This window comes from Barbatula barbatula, assembly GCF_947034865.1.
Source record: "Barbatula barbatula genome assembly, chromosome: 16".
Taxonomy (NCBI): Eukaryota; Metazoa; Chordata; class Actinopteri; order Cypriniformes; family Nemacheilidae; genus Barbatula; species Barbatula barbatula.
In genome coordinates this window covers 9,093,835-9,115,970 of record NC_136779.1, presented here as the reverse complement: position 1 = coordinate 9,115,970, position 22,136 = coordinate 9,093,835, and the positions used below count along the sequence as shown (strand labels likewise).

General features: G+C 37.0%; 2 protein-coding genes across 2 annotated transcripts; both read right to left on the bottom strand.

The window, feature by feature from the left end:
- Positions 1-15,170: 15,170 nt before the first annotated feature.
- cox7a2l (cytochrome c oxidase subunit 7A2 like) lies at positions 15,171-16,254 on the bottom strand. Its single transcript, XM_079477330.1, has 3 exons — positions 16,119-16,254; positions 15,497-15,613; positions 15,171-15,402 (listed from the first exon to the last, which is right to left on the bottom strand). The coding sequence occupies exons 1-3, from the start codon at positions 16,188-16,190 to the stop codon at positions 15,238-15,240; spliced, it is 354 nt and encodes a 117-aa protein (XP_079333456.1). The 5' UTR covers positions 16,191-16,254; the 3' UTR covers positions 15,171-15,237.
- A 312-nt stretch (positions 16,255-16,566) lies between these two features.
- On the bottom strand, positions 16,567-21,566 carry kcng3 (potassium voltage-gated channel, subfamily G, member 3). Its single transcript, XM_079477319.1, has 2 exons — positions 20,687-21,566; positions 16,567-18,568 (listed from the first exon to the last, which is right to left on the bottom strand). The coding sequence occupies exons 1-2, from the start codon at positions 21,307-21,309 to the stop codon at positions 17,923-17,925; spliced, it is 1,269 nt and encodes a 422-aa protein (XP_079333445.1). The 5' UTR covers positions 21,310-21,566; the 3' UTR covers positions 16,567-17,922.
- Between the last annotated feature and the right edge of the window lie 570 nt (positions 21,567-22,136).

The following is a 22,136-nucleotide window of genomic DNA, read 5'->3' as shown; positions in this document are numbered from 1 at the left end:
ATCTTTCAATGTGTGTTGTGTTACAAGGACTCGTCTTTTTGACATGACGTTTTACGTTTTTGCACTTTCTAGAGGATCCCTAACACCCGATCGCAGTCCAATCAGCTGGACGCGGGCAGGCTGGTCAAGGATGCGCTGCTGTATCACTTTTGACAGCTACCGCAGGAGTCATGTGACCAAACAATTACCTCATACCCTTGCGCGTGTGTGTCTGTGTGCGCGTATTTGTGTGGGCGCGTGCGCGCGCACCCATAAAACGGTGTGCTGCAGGCGCACCCATTCGCTTTGACATCACTGTGTCTGGGCAGAAGATCTTCTTAGAAAAACTGCAATAGCTACTTGGTATTCATACATCTGGAAATGTAATGGCGAACAACGTCTGAAATATTTATTTGGGCCTTTTGGAATGTGTTACTTGGTTACTGTGTGACATTTTACTTAACTTATGTAAAAGGTTTGGTATATTTTAACATTTTCCTTAAATGACTGCGCACACACAATGCAGCAATTACTGAGTGACTCTTCTTGTGGGGTTACAGAATAACTGTGGATTTTAATAAATGTTGCTACAGTTGCTAGTGCCATGTCATAAATCCTACGTACATCAGATTTAAACTGTGTAATAAGGCTATGCTATAAATAGCTTGTTTGGGATATCCCAAAGACAAGAAGCTGTGTGACAAATATGGATTGCTGAAATAAGAATAGCTATAATAAAATAATGTGCAGATAAAATAATCTGCTTCCTAAATTCATCTGAAATTGCATGCGCATTGCTGCTTTAAACCATACTAGAATTTAAACCGGAAAATGATTGTGAAAGCAGAACTAGAAAGGAGAGAAATAGAAAAGACAGCAAGACACAAAAGTTCTAGAATATCACCATCTAGTGGAATATTTATGTATTTCAGTTTCACGACACCTTGATTACGGTGTATTATGTATTACCTAACTGTGGGCTTTGCAGGGGGCCGTAACAGGTATAATACCATTTATTGGATTTGTATTTTATTGAAAAAGACTCTAGACTTTTTACACATTTGATCTCATATAAAAAACTATGCAGGGTTGCTTTAAAATCTATTTGTAAAAATAATGTTTACATCATATTACCTTTACCAGAATACATTTATTTATTGGTATTTCAAGAACACTTTCTGTTCATGAATGCTGATAATTTTTTCCAATCAGAAAATGTGAAAGTATGAAAATATAAGGGTTGTTAATTTTTAAATAATATAATAATTGTAATAAAATGAAAAATATGTATTTTATTACTAATCATATTCAATTAATAATTTTGTCAATCCGAGTTATAAAACTGTTACTTACACTTCGTTATTTAGGTGTGCATTGCTTTTTTTAATTTAAAATGTGAGAAAACGGCTGCAGAAAAGGGAGATGTTATACCACATACTTATTTATACGTATATTTTTAAAGTGTTTAAAACGTAATTTCCTTTTCAGATACATCTAGTTTTCAAATCTTCATTACACTTGCACTGAACGCACAAACGTCTAGTTCCAGCAGCCAATAGGTGGCGCTAACGTATTATTGCAATAACACTGAGACCGAACTAGGTGATTCCGTCAGTGAGTCAGATGACAGAATCGTGAGTGATGGCTCGAAAAAAAAATTCACACAGTTGATGCACTTTAATAATTCGTACTCATAATTCAATCCCTTTAATTATGAATCGTAGCATGATACTTAACTTACCGATGACACCAATTTCAAGGGAGTGTGATACATTATAGACTAGCCTATTAAATTTAAAAACGAGATGATTCCACTGTGACTCAATAGAAATGAGAGTCAAAGAAAGTGGAGAAACGCAGTGCTAGGCTTACACAAAAAGGTGCAGTGAGTATTAGGACTAATAAATTATGTATAGCTCTCTGAAACATTGCCTTTCCTGCACTGTGATTGTAATTGGTTGCCTGCGGCCTAGTAGTCCAGTGTCAGGCTCAAGTAATCTTCCTCTTCTCACTCAATGCATTAGCCTTATCCGCATACGTTTGTTGTGTTTCTATCCCTCATGTCCAATGCAAAGAGCAATCTTTTTTCTGACACTTGTTGAAGGGATCTCAGAGCACAAAGACTGAGAAGAGGAGGGAGGGACACTTATGCTTTTCCATTGTTTGTCTACCCTTTAACAAGAGATGGAGCTGCCCTGTCTGTTGCAGACATGCAATTCTATTTTTCACTCTTACGGATATTAATGAGAATAAGATATACTGTAAGAGAAAAACACATTGGGCAGAAAACGTTCATTGCTATCCTGCAGCTCAACTGGTAAACCATGGTAGCAATGACAACTCTCAAGGTCCTGAGATTGATTTCCAGAAAGTCCGCCGGTCAAATGCAAAAATGCAAATCATTAGAGATGACTCTATTTGTGTTACATGAAGGTTTGCCAGTACCCTCATTGCTCTCTGAATGCATGTATGTGAATAGAATTAGTTATGGTCAAATCTGCATTTATACATCAGCGTAACCAATGAGCATTTTGGGGAGCCACTTGGTGAAGTTCCCCTACAGCTTTGCAAATGAGAAAGAAACAAGAGCCATTTTAATATTAGAGCAGCACGACACACTTGACAGATCTTATGAAGGAATGGGCATGAATTTTTTATTTAGCTCTGAAATATGAAGTTATAATTTATTGAGGGCATTAAGTTTAGCCTCAGACCATAGTTCGCATCCAGGGTGCAGAAAGCAATACTTGATGTATCAATCTTCTAGCAGTGAACGAAATTACAGGGCAGCTTTGTGTGACCTGTCAGGAAACTAAAGCTTGAAGCTATGAGGAGGATGTAAATATTTGCCTTTTATTTATTTTAACATGGACCGAAGTTGTACATATTTTATAACTTAGGCTACCTAATCATTTCTTCTAGGGAGCAGGCTGAAATATGAAATAGCCTGTGATTTTGGTTTAAATAATGACTTCCATAAATCTGATTGGAGGATTTTTAAGTGAGCGTTTCTGTGTTAAAACCCCCCACAGAGAAAGTTAATTTTGTCACAGAAGGTGGTCCCCCGAGATGGTTTATTGGGTTCAAGAGTCATTTCTGGACATTTGTCTTTTGTGCTGGTTTTTACAGTAATCCTGTTAGATTGAACCCCATTGCCAGTTCAAGTCATTCTATAGCATGCCGATTATTGATTTTTGTCATAAATCGAATTGAGAATTTTATTGGAGCTTAATAGATTCAGTATCGCTTTACTGGTCAATTGTATTAAGTCAATGAACGCATTATACAATATTTGTGATACTACTCACAGCAGACGTTGATGAAGGTTTTATAGTTGCTTTGTCCCCACATTCTACCTTAGATCTGAAGAACATCAAGATGTTCCACCTGGCACCTCAACTATTGTAAAACCTTACAGTTTACAGGTTACAGTTCACAAAGAAATAGAGGTCATAACCTAATGTTACAATGATGCTAGAATGACAAGCTCTCTTTTGCCCTGGAAACTAGAGCGGAAAAGAAAAGGAAACAAATGATCAAATATTTTTTTTGAAAATTGGAATTTGAATCTATTAGAATCAACAGATTCTTTTGATTTCTGCTGGAATTCAATTAAGACAATTGTACAAATTTACAAATACGACATTTACAAATCATTAAGTTATGTTTTGTAATATGTTATTTCAAATATGAGATATTTCCTGATGAAGGTCGTGTGACCGAAACGTTGAGTCGATAAATATGTATTTTATTTGCAAGTTACCATAGTGTGCGGGAGTTTCTTGTCTGCTGATACGACCTATATTATTTATACTTATTTGGTCTTGTTATCCTACGCACCTATCACCTGCAGGTGTGCGATGGAGTTTGTTCACAAATATGAGGTATGTAACATGTGAGCAAAAAAGCAAATAACAATTAAAAATGTAAGTAATTTATCATAAACTAAAACATTTATGTCAGTAGAACCCCACACATTTAATTCATTGCTAAATAACATGTGCACATAACAGGAGGATTAATAGTGTTAAATGTTAGGACAAAGATTTATAATCATCATATAGTAAGAACAAGTCATTTGCACACAGAGGAGTTCATTTCCAAAATCCAAAAACAGATAACTCTAAATTTGACTATTTTTATTGTGTTTTATTGTTTTAGTATGAAAAGCGGTATTTTTTGTTCAAAACCACCCAGCTGCAGTTTGACTGACGCTTGGAATGGACAATAAAAACAGATGATTTTTTTAACATTCTTGAAAACAGAGAATTTCATTGTTTCGTTTACAGAATCACATGTACAGTTTACTGGGAGTAAAGCCCCACTCTTCAGTCCTCATTGATTTGAGATGCTGAGTCCTGCTGGAGCTAGCCTATTTTCAGAAGGGGCTGGACTGCATCACACCGTGGGGCTCCCATATGACCAGGTCACGTAGGAAACATGAAGAAGCACATCTAATCTGAACCGTGATCGCGCCTCGCCTGCCTCACTCCAAACTCTAATGACTATATTCACTGCCTCCTGCAAAGACCAGTAACAAATCCCTTGTTCTACCTTTTATCATGAGACATCTTTATGATCTAGAAAAACCCAAGGCTGGGGCAAAGATCCTTATTAGTAGTTTTCTTGCAAGATCCTTTGAGGAATCAGCTTTGTAATGATAAATGCGTCACAGGTAAACTGCAATAGGCTAAAAGATAATCTGTGTAATTGAATTTATTCCCTTATGGAGCAAGAGTGGAAAATACAAACAAAGAGAAGGCTTGCCATTCATAATACGATTAAAACAGAGAGGCAGACCTTCATATTAATTTTCCCTTTTCAACATAGCTGTTATTAAAGGACAGGAGAGCTATAATAAACAAGCCCTTATGGTTTTTGATAATTTCAAATTTACTTTTGCTGCAACCGATTTTGGCATAAGCTTCAACCACCGATATGACAAATACAAACAGAAGCCCAATGGAGCATGAGAGGAATATTAATGAAATAAGTACAAGCAGATCACAGGTTTATTTCCAACATCTGAAAGTTGCTAACCACCCATTCTTTCTCTTTCCAGTCCGACAAGCTCTTGAGCTAGTGTAAGGCCGGGGCTCTGAAAACATCTAGTTACCAACCATCATATCAACACCACTATGTGCATTGTGGATTAGGTGTATTATGTTGTAAATTTGGTATATTTTTTTTGTATATTATTGTGTAAAGTAGTGTATTTACTGTATATGAAAGTACACTGTTATCTGTAAAATATCTAAATGTGTGTAATGTTATTTGTTAAACGTTTATGTTATTTGTTAAATGTGTCAATTGTATTCTGCACTGTCTGGAGCACGCTCCCAAGCTTTTTACTCACCATGGCACAAAAGTGATTTGATTGGATTTGAGGTGTCCACACCAATCCTGAGAAACACAGAGCTTCACCCAATATAATGAACCCCCCCACAGGGTTTTTATCTCCATCTGAGACAGCATTCAACAATGAATGATGATTGCCAACTCACACCTTTACATCTTCTCTCCTCTTTCTATCCAACTCAACTCAGAGCACTTCAAAAAGCTCGCCATGGTCACCCATTAACTGGATTTGAGAAATACCATATTTTATAAAAACAAAGAACCTTCAGGTTTGGTATCATTTGACATGTGTCAGTGCGATTGGTACAATGGTCTCATTTCCACAGCTGTTTGTGTGAAGGAAGGGTATTTTGGTCTAGCTATTTAAGGGAAGCTAGCAAGATGTTCAGGGGGATTCTCACTGTAAAATGAACACCATAGTGCTGTGTGTGCATTTGGACATGTGGCATTTTAAGTTTGTTTTGTTGTTTATTTTATTAAAATGTATTTTATTTCAAATCGGGCTTGGTGCTTGTTTTTATTTTTCAGATATAATTGTAACAAAGGTTTACTTTCAATAGTGAAATGTACACATTTAAATAAATAAAAAAATTACATTTAGTGTACACACATTACATTACTGTTATTTGGATCGAGCCTGTCATGATCATTTGGACATAGATTCTCTTCTACATCACAATGAATTTCATCATTGTTCATGCACCTTGGAAAAAACTTTTTGGCATGGCGAATCCATGCTGACATTGGTCTACACTGATGTCATCACAAATCCAAGGCCTGAAGGAGGGTGGTGCGCTCCAGGGGTTGCCGATCATAGACCTTCCACCTCCATGCTGAGAAAAAAAATTCTCAATAGGGTTGAGAAAAGGAGAATATGGCGGCAGGTAGAGGGTCATGAATCTGGGATGGGCCTGAAACCATGCTTGAACAACCTCTGCATGGTGGAACCTGACATTGTCCCACACAATTACATAGGTTACCCCTTCACCTTGACAGGCCGGCTCAATTTAATTGAGAAACCCAATGAGATGTGCAGCGTTATAGGAGCCAAGTAATGGCCTACGTCCTATGACACCATCTTCAAAAATAGCTGAAACACATGGAGATGTTTCCAGCACGTTGTCAAGGGACTTGGTCAACAAATATGTACTTGTGATGGTTCACATCAGCATCAAGTGCCATCACCTACTAAAAAAATCTATATTTCTGTTACAATTATTTTTACAGTTTTGTTCCAATATACATATAAAGTAGGTGATGCATTAAAGGGACCAGTAATAATATATATATAGGGCTGTTCCTGAACATACTCAGCCCTCAGTTGTTTTACCTGGTCATTGTTTCTCTCAAAAGGCACCAGGTAAATGTGCTTCATTGATACCTGGTGCCTTTTCAAATGCGACCTATTGTTGGTAGGCTGATGGATGCCACATTGGCAAAGGTGTCATTATCCTCCTCAATTGCCTACTTTATTTCAGACAGAATATCATTTTTAACTCGCACCATTTCCACCACTGACCACTCCTGCTCGGTGATGAGCACACGGCCACCACTATGGGGTTTTCTGTCAATTCTAAGCGTAGAACAGAGTATACTGTAGACAGAGTGAAGTTAAGATCATACTGTATCGTGTTTGATGAATTTACATGCATCACAATTTACTGTAAATATAATGGTAAAGCATAGTATGCCCACCTCTCTGTTAGTGCCCATGCCCTCTTCTCTGACCTCTCGGTTGGCGCCCATGCCCTGTTCTCTTTCCTCTCTGTTGGTGCCCATGCCCTTCTCTCTGACGGTGCCCACGGCCTCTAACCTCTCTGTTGGTGCCCATGCTCTTCTCTCTGACGGTGCCCACGGCCTCTGACCTCTCTGTTGGTGCCCATGCCCTCCTCTCTGTTGGCGACCATAAATAGTGACCAATTGTGATTACCACTATGTGAAATCAATTAGCAATAATGAGTTTTCATCATGTGTGGTTACATGTAATTAAGATGTTTGTACAAAGTTATTGTGTAGTCCATATACTGCATAGCTAACAAACCAATTTTAAAGTATAGGTTTACCAAACGATTCTGTGATTAACCATTAAGAGCAGTTGGATTAAGTGTTGGTCAAATGTATTCCCTCAAATCAGAAGAGAAGGGTGTCAAAATAATTTTGAGCATGGTATTGTGAAAGACAAGTGCTTCCTATGAAAGATTCTTGTAGTCCTGTACTTAGTCAACTGAACATGTGATAAAATGTTTGAAAAAACAGCCTTTTTGATGATCTGCTTTGAGTTTTGTATTAACAGTTGTGAGGTTTTACCACATACTTGAGATAATAGTACCAAAGCGATCAACAAAAACTGTAATTGAGTTTTCATAGTCTAAGGGGACTAGATAAAATAATGTTTCAGCAATGAGCGGTATAGAAATGGCCATCTGAGCATTATTAGTCATAGAACCTCTGGCAGTGACCCAGACTGACGAGTTTCAGCTCGAGACTCTAGCGACACTGAGAAACGGATGAACGAGTGTAATTTTGAAAAAAAAACAGATGAATTAAACATTGACCCAAATTGCATGATTATTATCACGCGTAATAATCAAATACAAATAATATCATTAAACAAGGCTTGCCTTTTTATATATGGAGTCAGAAAACATAACGCAATGTAAATATAATGTTAACAATAACAACCCGGTGCGCTGGAAAAAACGGAACACGCGCATGCCTTCGCCAAGCAACTTACTCCGCCATTGGGCCAGTAAGTGGTTGGTGGTTCTTCTTCTTTCACATTTTCACCACCTTACACTAGCATTGATTAAACAGCCTTCTCTCCAGATGAATTCTGCCTCTGCTACTTTATCAAGCTGAAAGGAAACAGCCGCAGGGAACAACATATAGGGACCTCTTCCAGTTGATTAGAAATAAGGCCTTTTGTCAGTGATTTAATGATTGTGTTAGACATCTAATAGCAGAGTTTTGTAACAAAGGCCACTGCTAAAACAGGAGAGGTCAAATTAGACACCCTAAAAAGCCTGCAGACTTAGGAAAAATCACAGAAGAGCTTTTACAGAATTGAATAGATGACTGTGTTGAGATATCAGGATCTAATGGAAGGCATGATTACCTGGAGAGAACATTTTTGTCTGTTTCCGAAAGTACAGTCCAATTATATCCATACAATAAAATAATATAAATAACATCAAATATTATGTTGCAGTCCACTTGGGGTGAATGACTTGATATCTAGACTATTTGTTGCAATCTTCTTGAAGATTAATGCTGAGACTGCATCATGATTGCACTTTATTTTAAATAAAAATCATGGCAGAAACAATAGCGATTCTTTATGTAAAAATCTCCATTGCATACAAATGACAGATGACCGATCCCCCAAAGATAATACAAGTAGATTGTTATCTCCTTTCCAAACACCAATCATTCCTACACTGCAAATATTTGTTTTTGAGATTCATTGTGAAGTGAAAATTCATTTATTATGTGTGTTGTATCTATTGTGAATCATGAAAGAGACCATTTTGCTTTATCCTTGTGGTATGGAAAAGTGGTTGCGTTTTTTTCTCTATTTCTATAGATCTCAGCTATTATCGTCTGTACTCACAAATGGACATTCCAGACAGAGATTTTAAAAATGTAGTACGCTTAGAGAATAAAAAAACCCTGTGTTTCTCTTTCTGGTAGTTTATGTTAAATGGAGCAAAGTGTGAGTACACGGTAGAAAGAGTAGTGGGTCTTTTAATTATTCTAAACGTTTCATGTTGTTTCATATTGTTTTTTAACTCAAATGTGATGTATGACCATGTACACTATATGTACAAACGTATTGGAACGCCCCCATCTCACGAACAGGTATGACTACTTCAGTCATTTTGGAAGCAATTATTATAACACAAGGGCAGCAATGCATAAGTGCAATTAAACTACCTGTCATGATTCTGCTGCATCATGTCATGTTTCTCTTGGTTTAGTGGCAGGATCATGACAGAACCTCATGTTTAGTGTGGAGAGAGGCAATTATTGTTGATTTGGCTTGCCACACGTCTCTTCAGTCTCGTCTCTGTTCCCGCCCTATCGTCTCCTCTTTATTGATTCATGCCCTACACCTGTTCCCCTCTTGATTTGGTCCCTTATTTAATGCCCTTGTGTCTTCTGTCTTGTGCTGGTTCATTTTGATTCATGTGGTGAGTTTCTGTCGAGTGTAGTCGAGTGTAGTCGAGTGTAGTCGAGTGTAGTCGAGTGTAGTCGAGTGTAGTCGAGTGTAGTCGAGTGTAGTCGAGTGTAGTCGAGTGTAGTCGAGTGTAGTCGAGTGTAGTCGAGTGTAGTCGAGTGTAGTCGAGTGTAGTCGAGTGTAGTCCAGTGTAGTCCAGTGTAGTCCAGTGTAGTCCAGTGTAGTCCAGTGTAGTCCAGTGTAGTCCAGTGTAGTCCAGTGTAGTCCAGTGTAGTCCAGTGTAGTCGAGTGTAGTCGAGTGTAGTCGAGTGTAGTCGAGTGTAGTCGAGTGTAGTCGAGTGTAGTCGAGTGTAGTCGAGTGTAGTCGAGTGTAGTCGAGTGTAGTCGAGTGTAGTCGAGTGTAGTCGAGTGTAGTCGAGTGTAGTCGAGTGTAGTCGAGTGTAGTCGAGTGTAGTCGAGTGTAGTCGAGTGTAGTCGAGTGTAGTCGAGTGTAGTCGAGTGTAGTCGAGTGTAGTCGAGTGTAGTCCAGTGTAGTCGAGTGTAGTCGAGTGTAGTCGAGTGTAGTCGAGTGTAGTCGAGTGTAGTCGAGTGTAGTCCAGTGTAGTCCAGTGTAGTCCAGTGTAGTCCAGTGTAGTCCAGTGTAGTCCAGTGTAGTCCAGTGTAGTCCATTTTCGATTAAATATGAAAGACATTGGCCTATGTACTTTCCTAAACTTCAGTTAGTTTGGATGACGATGAAAAGACATAACATTCTGGAAGAGATCGGTTTTATTTATTTCTTGCACCTGTAAACACTTGAATGTTTTGGCAATATTTTAGCCTTTTACAGACATTCCAGTAAACCTCTGTTGATTTTCAGAGAAAGAGTGAGATAACACAAAGAACACAATCACACTGAAAAACGTGAGCGGACAGAAAAGGTCAATGCGACAGTTGAATAGAAAATCACAAAATGTCTTATCAAACTATAATTGTTTATAGGTCCTGTTTTACAGACATATTTTGTGTGTGTATGGTTATCTCTTCAAACCATACTTCACTCTTTATCCATGTGCAATGACCGCAGTGAATATGTTTCAGTGATTCTAGATAACATTGTGCATTAAATTAGGTTTATACCAAATTCACAATTGTCAACATTATTTTCCCAACTATAAAGCATTGTTTTGAATATACAATAGTTGAACGTTAAAACAAATTGCAAAAGGAATGAATTGTTTATAAACTGTATGGTCATTTTAATTACCTTTTTATACTGTACTCTAACATTATTTCCATATTATCTTTCCTATTTTCTTTGACCTTTGATTAGGTGCAGGTGAAGTTTTCACAAGAAATTCAATTTGAAAGTCAAAGGATTATGGCATTTAGAATACTGATAAGTTTCCATTGCAACAGTTGTCATATGCCTGATGTGGATTGACCAATATCGACTGTTTCCCGAGCAGATTTCTCAGGCTTTGGCTTGTTGTGTGGTTGTGGGTGTTTGTACTACGAACAGTTGGCGTGGCCCAAAGCCAGAGCAAATGCTGTAGACTGCAACCCCGTCCTCTAGTTCTTTCGAGAACTCTGTGAGGGTGGGTTAACGGACTCTATTACAGAACGTTTCTCAATTGTTCTCCACATTTTCATAAACTGATATGGTGTGAATGGACCTCATATGGAGCCTCCCATAACTGACATATCTCTTGTAACCTTCCGAGAGTCTTTAATAATAGATATGAAAAACATTTAAACTAATCTGAAACTTGATTTTCTGGGTCAAACAATAACTCTCAAAGGTGATTGACATGCAATCTGCAATCAGAGTGAAGGACTGAAGAAAGAGTGTTGGGTGGAACAAAGAATAATCAGGGGACATAAAGCGATAAAACTAAATAATAGAGGAAGCTAGACTTATTAATCATCAGAACAGAAATTATGTAATCTCATGTGCTTCAATGGCATCTGAAGGAAAACAGTAAATCTGTTTGAACTCTTTTGTACCCATTTGTTTCACGAGCAAGGTACCTGTGTATCTTCATTTTTGCCAATTCAATTCAAATAATTTTATTTTAATGTTGCATTGTTTCAAAGCAACTTTACAATAAAATAAAGAATTCACAAAAAAACTAAGCAAAAATAAACATATAAATAACTAAATATTGCTTACATATAGGATAAAATGCATGCCATTATTTTACTGTGCGCAAAGAAATACTGTGATCTACTAAAATGGTTTACTTTTCAGAGACTACATTTGGTAATTCATATTGTAGGTATATAATATACTGTATCCTATTTAACCAGACATGTCTTAATATCTTGCATGCTGGCCCTTAAAAATGAGAGAGAATTATTTACAAACAGGAGTGTATTCATAGAGAATTTGCAATAATAAGAATATTGAAGTAGTGAAGTGTTTGAGTTTAAAGTTGAATCATTAAAAAGCTTTATTAAAAAATGTCAGTTGTCTCCTATAAGTAAGCAAACCAAACCAGAAACCAAAACTCGAATGGTGTATGCATTGAAAACCTTGTGAAACCTTCCAGAGTGTTAAGCTGTTGTCCAGTTCACATTACAAGCGACAAAGCGACATGATCCCATTAATTTCAATGGAGAGCTGGCAACTTGGGGCGACACGAGCAGTAGTGACTGTACAATGCAAAGAGGAATAGAAGACAGAGAGCTTTTCTTAGCCAAGCAAGCAGCAGGGTTACAGATGGAGATTGGTCGATCAGTCAACATCAGCTCCGTAGACATTGGGGGCCTTGCACAAATCTCATACAAACTCTCTAAAAAACAGAACACCAGTGCACATCTTTTGTTTGATAATATATGTAGAATGATTTGATGTCATCATTGATTGGTGGAAATATTGAGGGTTATTTGGGTATCAAATAGTTTTCAAATGTATTACATGCATATCTATAAACTTTATTCTTAGTAGTCTCTTGCCCTACTTAATCATTCTCACCACACTGTAATTGAACACAATGAACAAATCATCCTTGAAGAAGGTAAAAATAAATTAACATATCTGCAACACAGTTTTAAATGCCTGGGCCACTTGACATAATTAATACATGCAATTTTGAAATTCAAAATAGAGACACGAAACAAATCCATTCTTTATACATTCAGGCTCAAGTATGCATACAGAAGAGATTAATTGAAGAAGAACAATACAAACAGTATTTTACACAAACACTATATACATAAACAGTATTTCTGGCTGCTTAACACAAATAAGTCTGGCTACTGATCAGTCATTACTTTTTACATTCAATGTTTATGTTCATTTATATATGAAATGCACACGTGACTAATGCAACCATAATCTGCACAAATGGAAAGAGTCTTCTGGTTGTCACGGCTACACACGTCTCACATCAGTGCTTCAAAGAAGTAAAGATGATTTTAATTTATGCATTTAGCAGATGCTTTTATCTATAGAGACTTACAGTGCATGGAAAATATACTGTATATTTTTGTGTATAATTTGTGTTCCCTGCAAACCCACAGCCTTGGCGCTGCTAAAGCAATGCTACCATCTGAACTAGGAACAACAAATTTTGATCTTGTTGTGTGAAAAATGTTCCTACGAAAACCCCTCCTCAGCCAATAATTTAACTAGTCTCTCCTCGGTAGTGAGCAAAGATGCTCTTTTGAAAAACAAAATGAATCTAGCCCATGCTGGATGAATCAAAGCCTCTCATTATAGTCCTAGATTGTTTCACTTTGCTTTGTGTTCTGACAGGCTATCAAGTGCTAGCATGCAGTTAGACAGTCCGTCAACCTCAAGTTGTCAATACGACCGACTACACAGACACTTATAAGAAAAATAAGATCTAGGAACAAAGGAACTCCTTTTTTCAGTTCTGCAGTGCTTTGGCTATAAAAAAGACAGACTCAAAGGGTTTTGGAAGCTCTTTTGTGTACCGTGGCTCATAACGTTGTTGCCATGTGAACGGGAAGCTTTTCAAAAGAGGAACTATGCAGCACAGAACAGTATTCAGTCTATTATCTGAAAATGGGAAAAATGTAATGTTTATATATCCAATATACCAGGGGTATTCAATTAAAGTTCCAAGAGGTCCTGTCTTTATGTTTTCTTCCAAATGTTGGTCCGGACAATATGTTCTTTTAAAATAAATAAATATTTAATCAATTAAGCCCCCTTGGATTTATATATATATATACAAATGTTTACATGCTGATCAATAATGCTAAGTGTAGATAAAAACGTTATGGTTCATCAAATATCACAAATCTGGTTGAAAGGTTGGAGACATATAGCAAACAGTAAACAGACTGACAGAAACAAATACTTTTAAAGTTGCTGCATTTTTGTTTACTGTTGTGTCTCTATTTACCTCCTCTGCGTGTCTACACTACTGTCTTTAAAATGAGCATGTGCCTGCTGCTCTTCATCTTTGGCATGAGAGAAATAGTGTTTGACGCTAAACAAAGATATTAGAGGATATAGCGCAAAAGATCAATTACATAAATGATCACGAAAACACGTGTAATTTGATTCTACGTTGTGTAGACTAAAAGCAATTTAAACATAAAGCTACATAAAGCTATTAAAACATTCCCACATTGAAGGTTACAGGCACGTGCTTGAGCCCCTGCCCTTTTCTTCTTGAGAAAATGTGCCCCTTTTCTGGGGATTTTTTATTACTATCCTAGGTTACGCTGCTTCATGACTTGAAAAATGTGCTTATAGATCACTTTGTAAGAGCTAGCAACACCACAATCATGCATTCAATTCCCAGGAACCGAATCCACTGATTAAGAAAAATTTATAGCATGTAAACACTGAGCAGCTTCACACAAAAATCTGAGGCCCAAATTTGTTTGTGTATTACTTTAATAAAAATAATTACATATTGAACTATTTTAAGGCTTAAATACACTACAAGACTTTTGCTCAGATTTTCAGTTTCTGTGCCAGTCTACAGATTTGATCAAAAAGTCTGCAAGTGTAAAAGAAAGTGTTTAAAAGAAATCTGATTTTAAAGGTCTAGTAGTATAGTGTCCAGCCATAGGTTTTAAACAAATGATTGATTTAAAAAACCAGCAGATCTACACATAAACTTTGGGGATGTGGTGCAACAGCAACATTCCTTCTGGGATAATATTAATCACGACCATCACAAATGGTAGTATGATGTAATATGATATCACATACAGTGACACACATTTGCATAACATCAGATGCATTCACAGTCTCTGATTCCCTTAAATAGTGCTTCATATTAATGTAATCCTCTCCATTCCAGCTCTGCACACCATCAACACATGTCCAACATACAATTTTTACATTCTTTCTTGGGATACTCTATGAGAACATTATACAACAGCGCCAATCAACACGACTGAAAAGTGTCAGGTCTCACCCTCTATTTCACAGCCCTTCCAAAAACATCACTTCCCAATCTGTCGCTTTTGACAGCCACCACACATCTGTCGTGAACCACCCTGAGCTCAAGAGGTATAACTTGTGTTAAAAGTAATAAATTAGAAATTGACTAACTATAGCTCTTTCTGACACCAGCATTATAAACGTTTGGATCTTTTTAAAAAATACAGCTATAGCTCTCCAAAGTTTCAATTATTTTATGAGAGCATAAGCATAAATTTTGACAAATGACTGTGGATGGGAGGAAGACTGAGAGGCTTTCCTAATGCTCATTATAAATAGAACAAATATTTATATTTCCCAGATGATGCTGAGTCTAGGAAAAAAAGCTGGGTACAATTAACTTTTTTTTGGGTTGTGCCGCAATATAGAGTGCAACAAGACAATAGAGAGCTCCTCCGACTGTCAGAACCATGGTGGTCCTGTACAGGAGTCTGTCTGGAACACCTCGCTTCAGATGGAGAGGTATCTCATCTGATGCCTGGAATAATTAAAAGAAATTGGAAGAGAAAAACAGTATTATAAAGCAAACAGTCCTATTTATTGATTTAGTAATATAGATTAATGTTTTATACCTGGAATATTTTTTGGAGGTCTGGAACCTTGTTGACAACAGGACCTGACTGAGATACGACTTTAGTTGGGGCAAAGATGATGGTGGGGGATTCAGAGGGTATGTTTGTCTTCAAGCCCTAAAAGACATTTACATTACGTTTGGCAATGTAAACATTTTAATTTAGAAACCATAACCCTTAGCTGTGATATAAAGATGTTTTTATTCAATTCAAAGATATGAGTTGCTTGTTTGACTATGAAAATTAACCATGGTTTGATAAAAGCTAGGTAACAATGCTTTATTTTGTTCTAAATGAATTAGCTTTAAAGCCAATTCAAATGTAGGTTACTATAGTTTAACCACACAAAACATAAGGTGTTAGAAAAGGAATAGAAAATCGAATATGTTCTTAAAGTGAACAACATGTCACCAAAACGCTGGTGTGACTGTGAACAGGTTTATCCAGCTGTTTAAAACAATAAGTCAATATAACTATTTTTAATAAAAATACTGCTAGGCAAATTAACGCTATTTTCGGCATCTGATAACAATTTATAATACTTATGCTGATCAAATGAAGCACGCTGTGGCCAGATTAAGGTCACTAAATGTTCCTTTAAAAAAACTAATCGAAATCTTACCTGGGGACTACAGGCAGAGGATGACGCGGCTCCCGTCAGTCTTTGTGTGAATCCAATTAATTTATAATACATTTTGCTATTAAGATATAACCAGTTAGATCAAGGTGAGGATGACAGCCTGTCAACCGGCTTTTTCCTTGCGTTTGTCGCGGGGATATGACGTCACATACATGCTTTTTTAGACACTGAACTTTATTTTGCGCTTAATCAAATAAATAAATAAAATCAATACAAATGTAATAAAATTATTGTTTGATTATTGTGCTGCTTATATGTATTTAGTTGTTAATTTGTTTAATGTTTTTTTAATTGATGCCTGTTTGTTTTAATTAAAGATTTATGTAATGCTTAATGTGTCTACTGTAGATAACATAATGACCCTAATATGAATTCCGATATATAAGGTGAAAGAAAGAGTCAAATTCATAAACATTTCTTCATTTTCTTTATACACATAAATATCTTGTTTTAACCAATTAAAATACATTTAAGGTCACAGAATAGAGCTACATAGGACTTTGTTTGCATCTTTAATGGGGTGCTTCAACCCCTTCCTAACAGCATCAAAAACATTCAAGCATAAATCTCTTGCAATACCTTTCATAGCTACAAAACGTTACAGATCTGAAGGCATTTCCTTATGGATGTATGATGTGACAATTAAGCAATGTTTGTGCAATTATTTAAAAAAATCTTCACATTAGTATATGACATAAGGACAAACTTTGATGTCATTGTGACCTGAATTTTAATCTATTAGCTTTAGAAAAGATCTGTAGGTCTTATAACATGGTCAAAATATTTTCCTTTATGAACGTTCCCCCAATCTGTCGAGTATACCGTATTAAATACATTGTAACGTGTGAAAGGTCCCTTGAATGAAAAAGGTTTGATTTGTGCTTGTGTTTATAGAGGAAGAAGGAAGCGAGCGACAGCTCTCCTACTGCTGAGTGTGTGGGTGAGGTGTTTGCTAATCAATTTAGTTAACGCCTCTTGAATCACACAGTCATGTATGGACAGGTTGCAGATCTGTCGCTGTTTAGGGGAACAGCTGATGTTTGTTTTTTTGCGATTTAGTACCATTATATGATCAATAAATGCAACAACTTGATTTAAAGCTTCCGATTTGTGCCTGACTTTAATATAAATCCAAATGTAAGTGTATCGTTTCACAGTATTTGCTTTCGTTTCATTCTCAAATGTCACTACCTCAAATGTTTTTCTTAAGTTCTCTTTGTTTTTTCACTTTCTGAAGAGCTTGTAGGGCCTGTAGAGCTGAATTAATGATTTAACAAGTCAGACGGACCTCTCCATGGAAACATGAGAATCTGTATAAGCTCCTTCTAGCCTGAAGCGCTATCAGGACACAAGGTCTCGCCAGATGCCCATTTCAGGCAGCGTGGCCATCTGTAGTTGTCAAATGCCACAGTTGTCCATTTCATATATGGGTAATGCTGTTGGATCGTCTTTGTTCATAGGTAACACAAACATTGGCTACTGCAATTCCTTTTGGCCATTATGATTTCTGTGCACTTTCCAGATTTAAGAGGAAATAAATGATACTCTTGTATTGTCCAAAGTCAGTAAATTCCAGAATGTGTCCTTCAGTACAGAGGTACTTATGTTATTATTTGGATATACTTTAACAGGTTGATACAGACGGTCTTAATGCTGATGCTGTGTGTCTCAATCAGTATAGAATTTACAGTTTTTATATTAAAAAATAAAGGCACAGAAGAGCAGGTGATTTTACTAAGCTGAAGACCAGCAGGTTCAGAGGATCTCAGGATGAACTTTGCTACTGTCAGTTGAGAAACTCAGAAGAGAGACTTCGCACACAGCGTGCTGAGCGGAATTTGAGTTCATGGTAGCACTGCACAAAACTGTGGTAGATAAAAGTAATGGGCAGAGCCAGCAGCACAATGCCACTCACAACACACACGCCACCCAGCACGCGTCCCGGAATGGTGATGGGATACATGTCTCCATAGCCGACGGTCGTCATGGAGATAATAACCCACCAGCAGGCAGCCGGGATACTGGCGTAGTCCTCGTTGCTAGTCTCCAGGTCAAGTCCGTGCTCCAGCAACTGTGCCAAGGCACTAAATATCGCCATGGCAACGCAGACAAACACCAGCAGCATGACCATCTCTCGGTAGCACCTGCGCAACGTTAGTCCGAGTGTCTGCAGGCCAAGGAAGTGACGTGCCAGCTTAATTAGCCAGAAGATACGCATCATTCGGAGCACGCGCAGGGTGACTCCAGCGCGCTGGAGCTGTGGGTTCTCTCCCGTCAGTGCTGTCATAGTTACAGACACGTAGTAAGGGGTGATTGCCAGTAGGTCAATGATATTAAGGGGCCGCCGCACAAACTCACATTTGTCCCGAGAGACAATGAAGCGTACTATACATTCAGCAGTAAACCAGCCAATGCACACTGCCTCGATAATCCTGAGAAAAAAGAGAGATGGAAAAATAAAAAAAGAAGTGTTAGACGCCATAGGTGGTGGGGGGGGGGTTATTAATGTTCTAATAATTTTACTTATAAATACTTTAATAAGCCTTCACAAAATCAACAAATAAATAATAACCACTTCAACCTGTTGCTGAGAAACCTTCAATAAAAAGCACTTCAATAAATTTTATTTAAAGAAAAAATAATTCAGTTTAAATTTATGTTTTAAATATTTTATTGAATATTCAATATGTAACTTCATGTATGAAGTATGCTGCAAAATATTAACTTCTTGATATTTTTTGTCTTGATTTCCAGTACAAATTCCTAAATCACGATGAGATACCAAGTCTTGTTTTCTAATAAAATGATGACAAAATTAAGTGACTTTATACTGAAGAAACAAGAAAAGCAAACTTAACTTGAGCTTCAATCTATTTAATCATCTTAGGTTACCCTTTTTGCATATTTTTTCCTATTTGAAGCATAAAATCACAATATTTTGATAGCTATAGAAAAATATAAACTTAATATCTCATTTTAGGTCAAGTTAATATATCTTGGTTTAAGATTTTTTGTGAAATAGTTCTACTGGAAAACCAAACAAAAATAGTAAGAATTTTACTTTTTGCACAATAAGGACTCTTTATAAGACAATAATCCACAATTTTCACTCAGCATCAAAGCTAAAATGGCTGTCTGCCCACAAATGTAGTGGTTGGCATTTTTAAACAGGACAAAGTGAAATGATGAACACGTTTTAACATCTATGGGCTATAAATGAAGTTGAAAGCAAACCTAAAAGTGAAGACAAAAAGACAAGGTATATAACCAAATAAACAAACAGTATCTCCATCTATAATCATATACATGCACAACAAACCTTGCTGGGTTTAATTCCATCCTTTACCAGCTTGTTATTCACATGAGAACACATACCTGAGACACACAATGTCCACTGTGGAACATGGAATCAAGACTGCACTGGACACACGAGGAGAAAACCCTACTCACAAATATTTCCACACAGAGAGAAATGGGAACAAGGGAATACCCACAATTATGACTTAAACAGTGAATGACAAAATGTCTCGACTTGTTTAGATCTCCGCTGTGGAAGGACATGTATAACCTCAAATGTATAGAATTTAAAAACAAAGAGCAATTATTTACATTAGATATTTATATTAATATGTCTATAAATTGATGATTTGACGTCACAGGTTTTTTGGGGCGACGTCTACTGGCCAATTGAAGTATTTTGAACAGCAGAATATTTGTAATACTTTAAAGCTTATATTTCTGCTTGAATATTTAATAAAATATTGTTATAATCTTTACTTGTTAATATTTATTTTTACTTTTTATATAACAATTTTAATAAAGTTTAGCGTAATACATTTAGATGTCATTCATGAAGTTGTACATATGTTTAAGAAAATAATGTTCATATTATTGCATTAAAACATTTATTTTATAAACTATCTGTTTCTTATTTCGTCTGTTGAGATATATTATTTTTAACTGAGTTCTTTCAATTCAAATGGGCAGATGAGTTTCCTGTCACTGTAGCCTACTTGTAATAGTCAATGATTGTTTGTGCTGCGTCGAGGGATGTAAAAACTATTAAATTATAGGCCTTTTATGGTTACAAATGTCTTGCGTGATCACTTCATTTGACATAGGCCCAGTATACGCATCCATAAACAACATCCCTAATTTTTCTCATGTCTCTCGGGCAATCTGCAAAGCATAATTTTTTATTTTATAGGATTTTCATTACAGAACTGCCTCGAAAGTTGTAAATGCACCATTAACGAAGTTTAAACATGCTTATTTTGGTGAGACAATTATTGGACAGAATAGAGCTCGCAAAGCAGCTGCCATTACCAAGAACAAAAATATGACATGGACAAGCAGAAGCGTGTAATTTATGAAGGACATTCTGTATCATAAAACAAATTAATCTAAACGGGAAAAAGTGCGGAGAAAAGCTTTATTGCTTCTATCGTGAAACTATCCTGAAAGAAATGCGCACAAGGCTGAGGTGCAAATATACTATGCATAGCTGTAGCATAGAACACAGAAGTTTTTCTTTCAAGCATGAAGCCTACCTGTGTTCTTCCACGGTATTGTTTTTTGCTGTATCCCAGTCTGGCAGAGTGCTTGCGCAAAGAATGACCATAGACATAATGACAAAAATCACTGATACTGATGCGAGGATCTGCGCCGCGACAGAGGAATCTGGTTCCTCAAAAGTCCTTCGCATCCTTTCCAACCACCGCGTGTTTTCTCCGTCAGAAGAGATCCTGGTGACCTGATCCTCCTCACCTCTGGACTCCACCTCCGCCTTGATGTCCTCCTCTGAAAAGTACGTGTATGTGTCGGACATTCTATCCTCAAGTCTCCGCTGGCAACAAAACTCCAAATGCGAGCTTTCCAAACCCCAGTAAATCATTTCGTTATAAAAAGAAAGCTCACACATCTGCGGGACAAACCTGAGTTTTCCCGATCGCACGTAAAGCATAATAAAGACAAAAGCTTCAGAGTGCCTGTCGAAGAAAAACTCGTTTCTCTCCCGGTCATAATCGTCACACACCTCCAAGACCTCTTTTTCAGAGGCGCAACTGTGCAGTCTACTCACTCTGCGGAGAGGAAAATCCTTAATTATTTCTCTCGTGAAAGCATACTTGGTACCACCAACGTTTAGGATGCAAATATTCTTCCCAAACTTCATTTTGCATCAGATTCTCTTCGACGACTCGAGTAAACAGAGTAGAAATGACGTACAATATGGCTTTATCATAGTTTTAATCCACTATTTTCTACACGTACGAGGATAACGTCAAACAGATACACAACTCGCAAAATCAGAAGACCCAACACTGGCGCGTAATATTTAAGATCAGTTTTTTTACTCCAGATTGAGCGTGCGTATCACTTTCCAGAACCGCGGAAAAGTGACTTCTTTGTGCATCATCTAAACTCCAGCCCTCGGTGGGCTGTTTCATGCAGTGATGTCACAGATCGACAAGCCTATTGCGCGCGACCGTGCACTCCCAACGAACGGGCGTTCCCAAGATTTTATGATGTATGTGTGGGGTTTACCAGTAGGCTAGTGTAGTGCTGTAGTCTAAAATCTAAATGGTTTATCTTTGTTGATTGCAAGGGAGTCGCCCCCGATAAACACACTTGGAAACCAATACTGAAAATGATATTTTCTATATTAAAATCAATGCTCGGCAATATTTATTTTTTATTAGGCCTACTAATATTTAGCAGCCCTCACAATAAGCTATTCGCACAAATGTTATGATTTTCTTTCCTAAATATGTATACCACTTAAATAAAAAGGTTTTATCGAGAATAATCAGCGCAGGCACGATAAAACGCATTTGTCTACATTACTATTACATTTATTTGTATTTTAAATTAATGGAAATGTTTCGAGTCACATAAAATAAGATAATGTTGGTCACAAAGTATAATTTTATCCTGTGTGGAATGAGCGGCGTGGGTATAGGCTGTGGATTTCATTCACTCTTTCCTCCTCCTCCTTTCTCT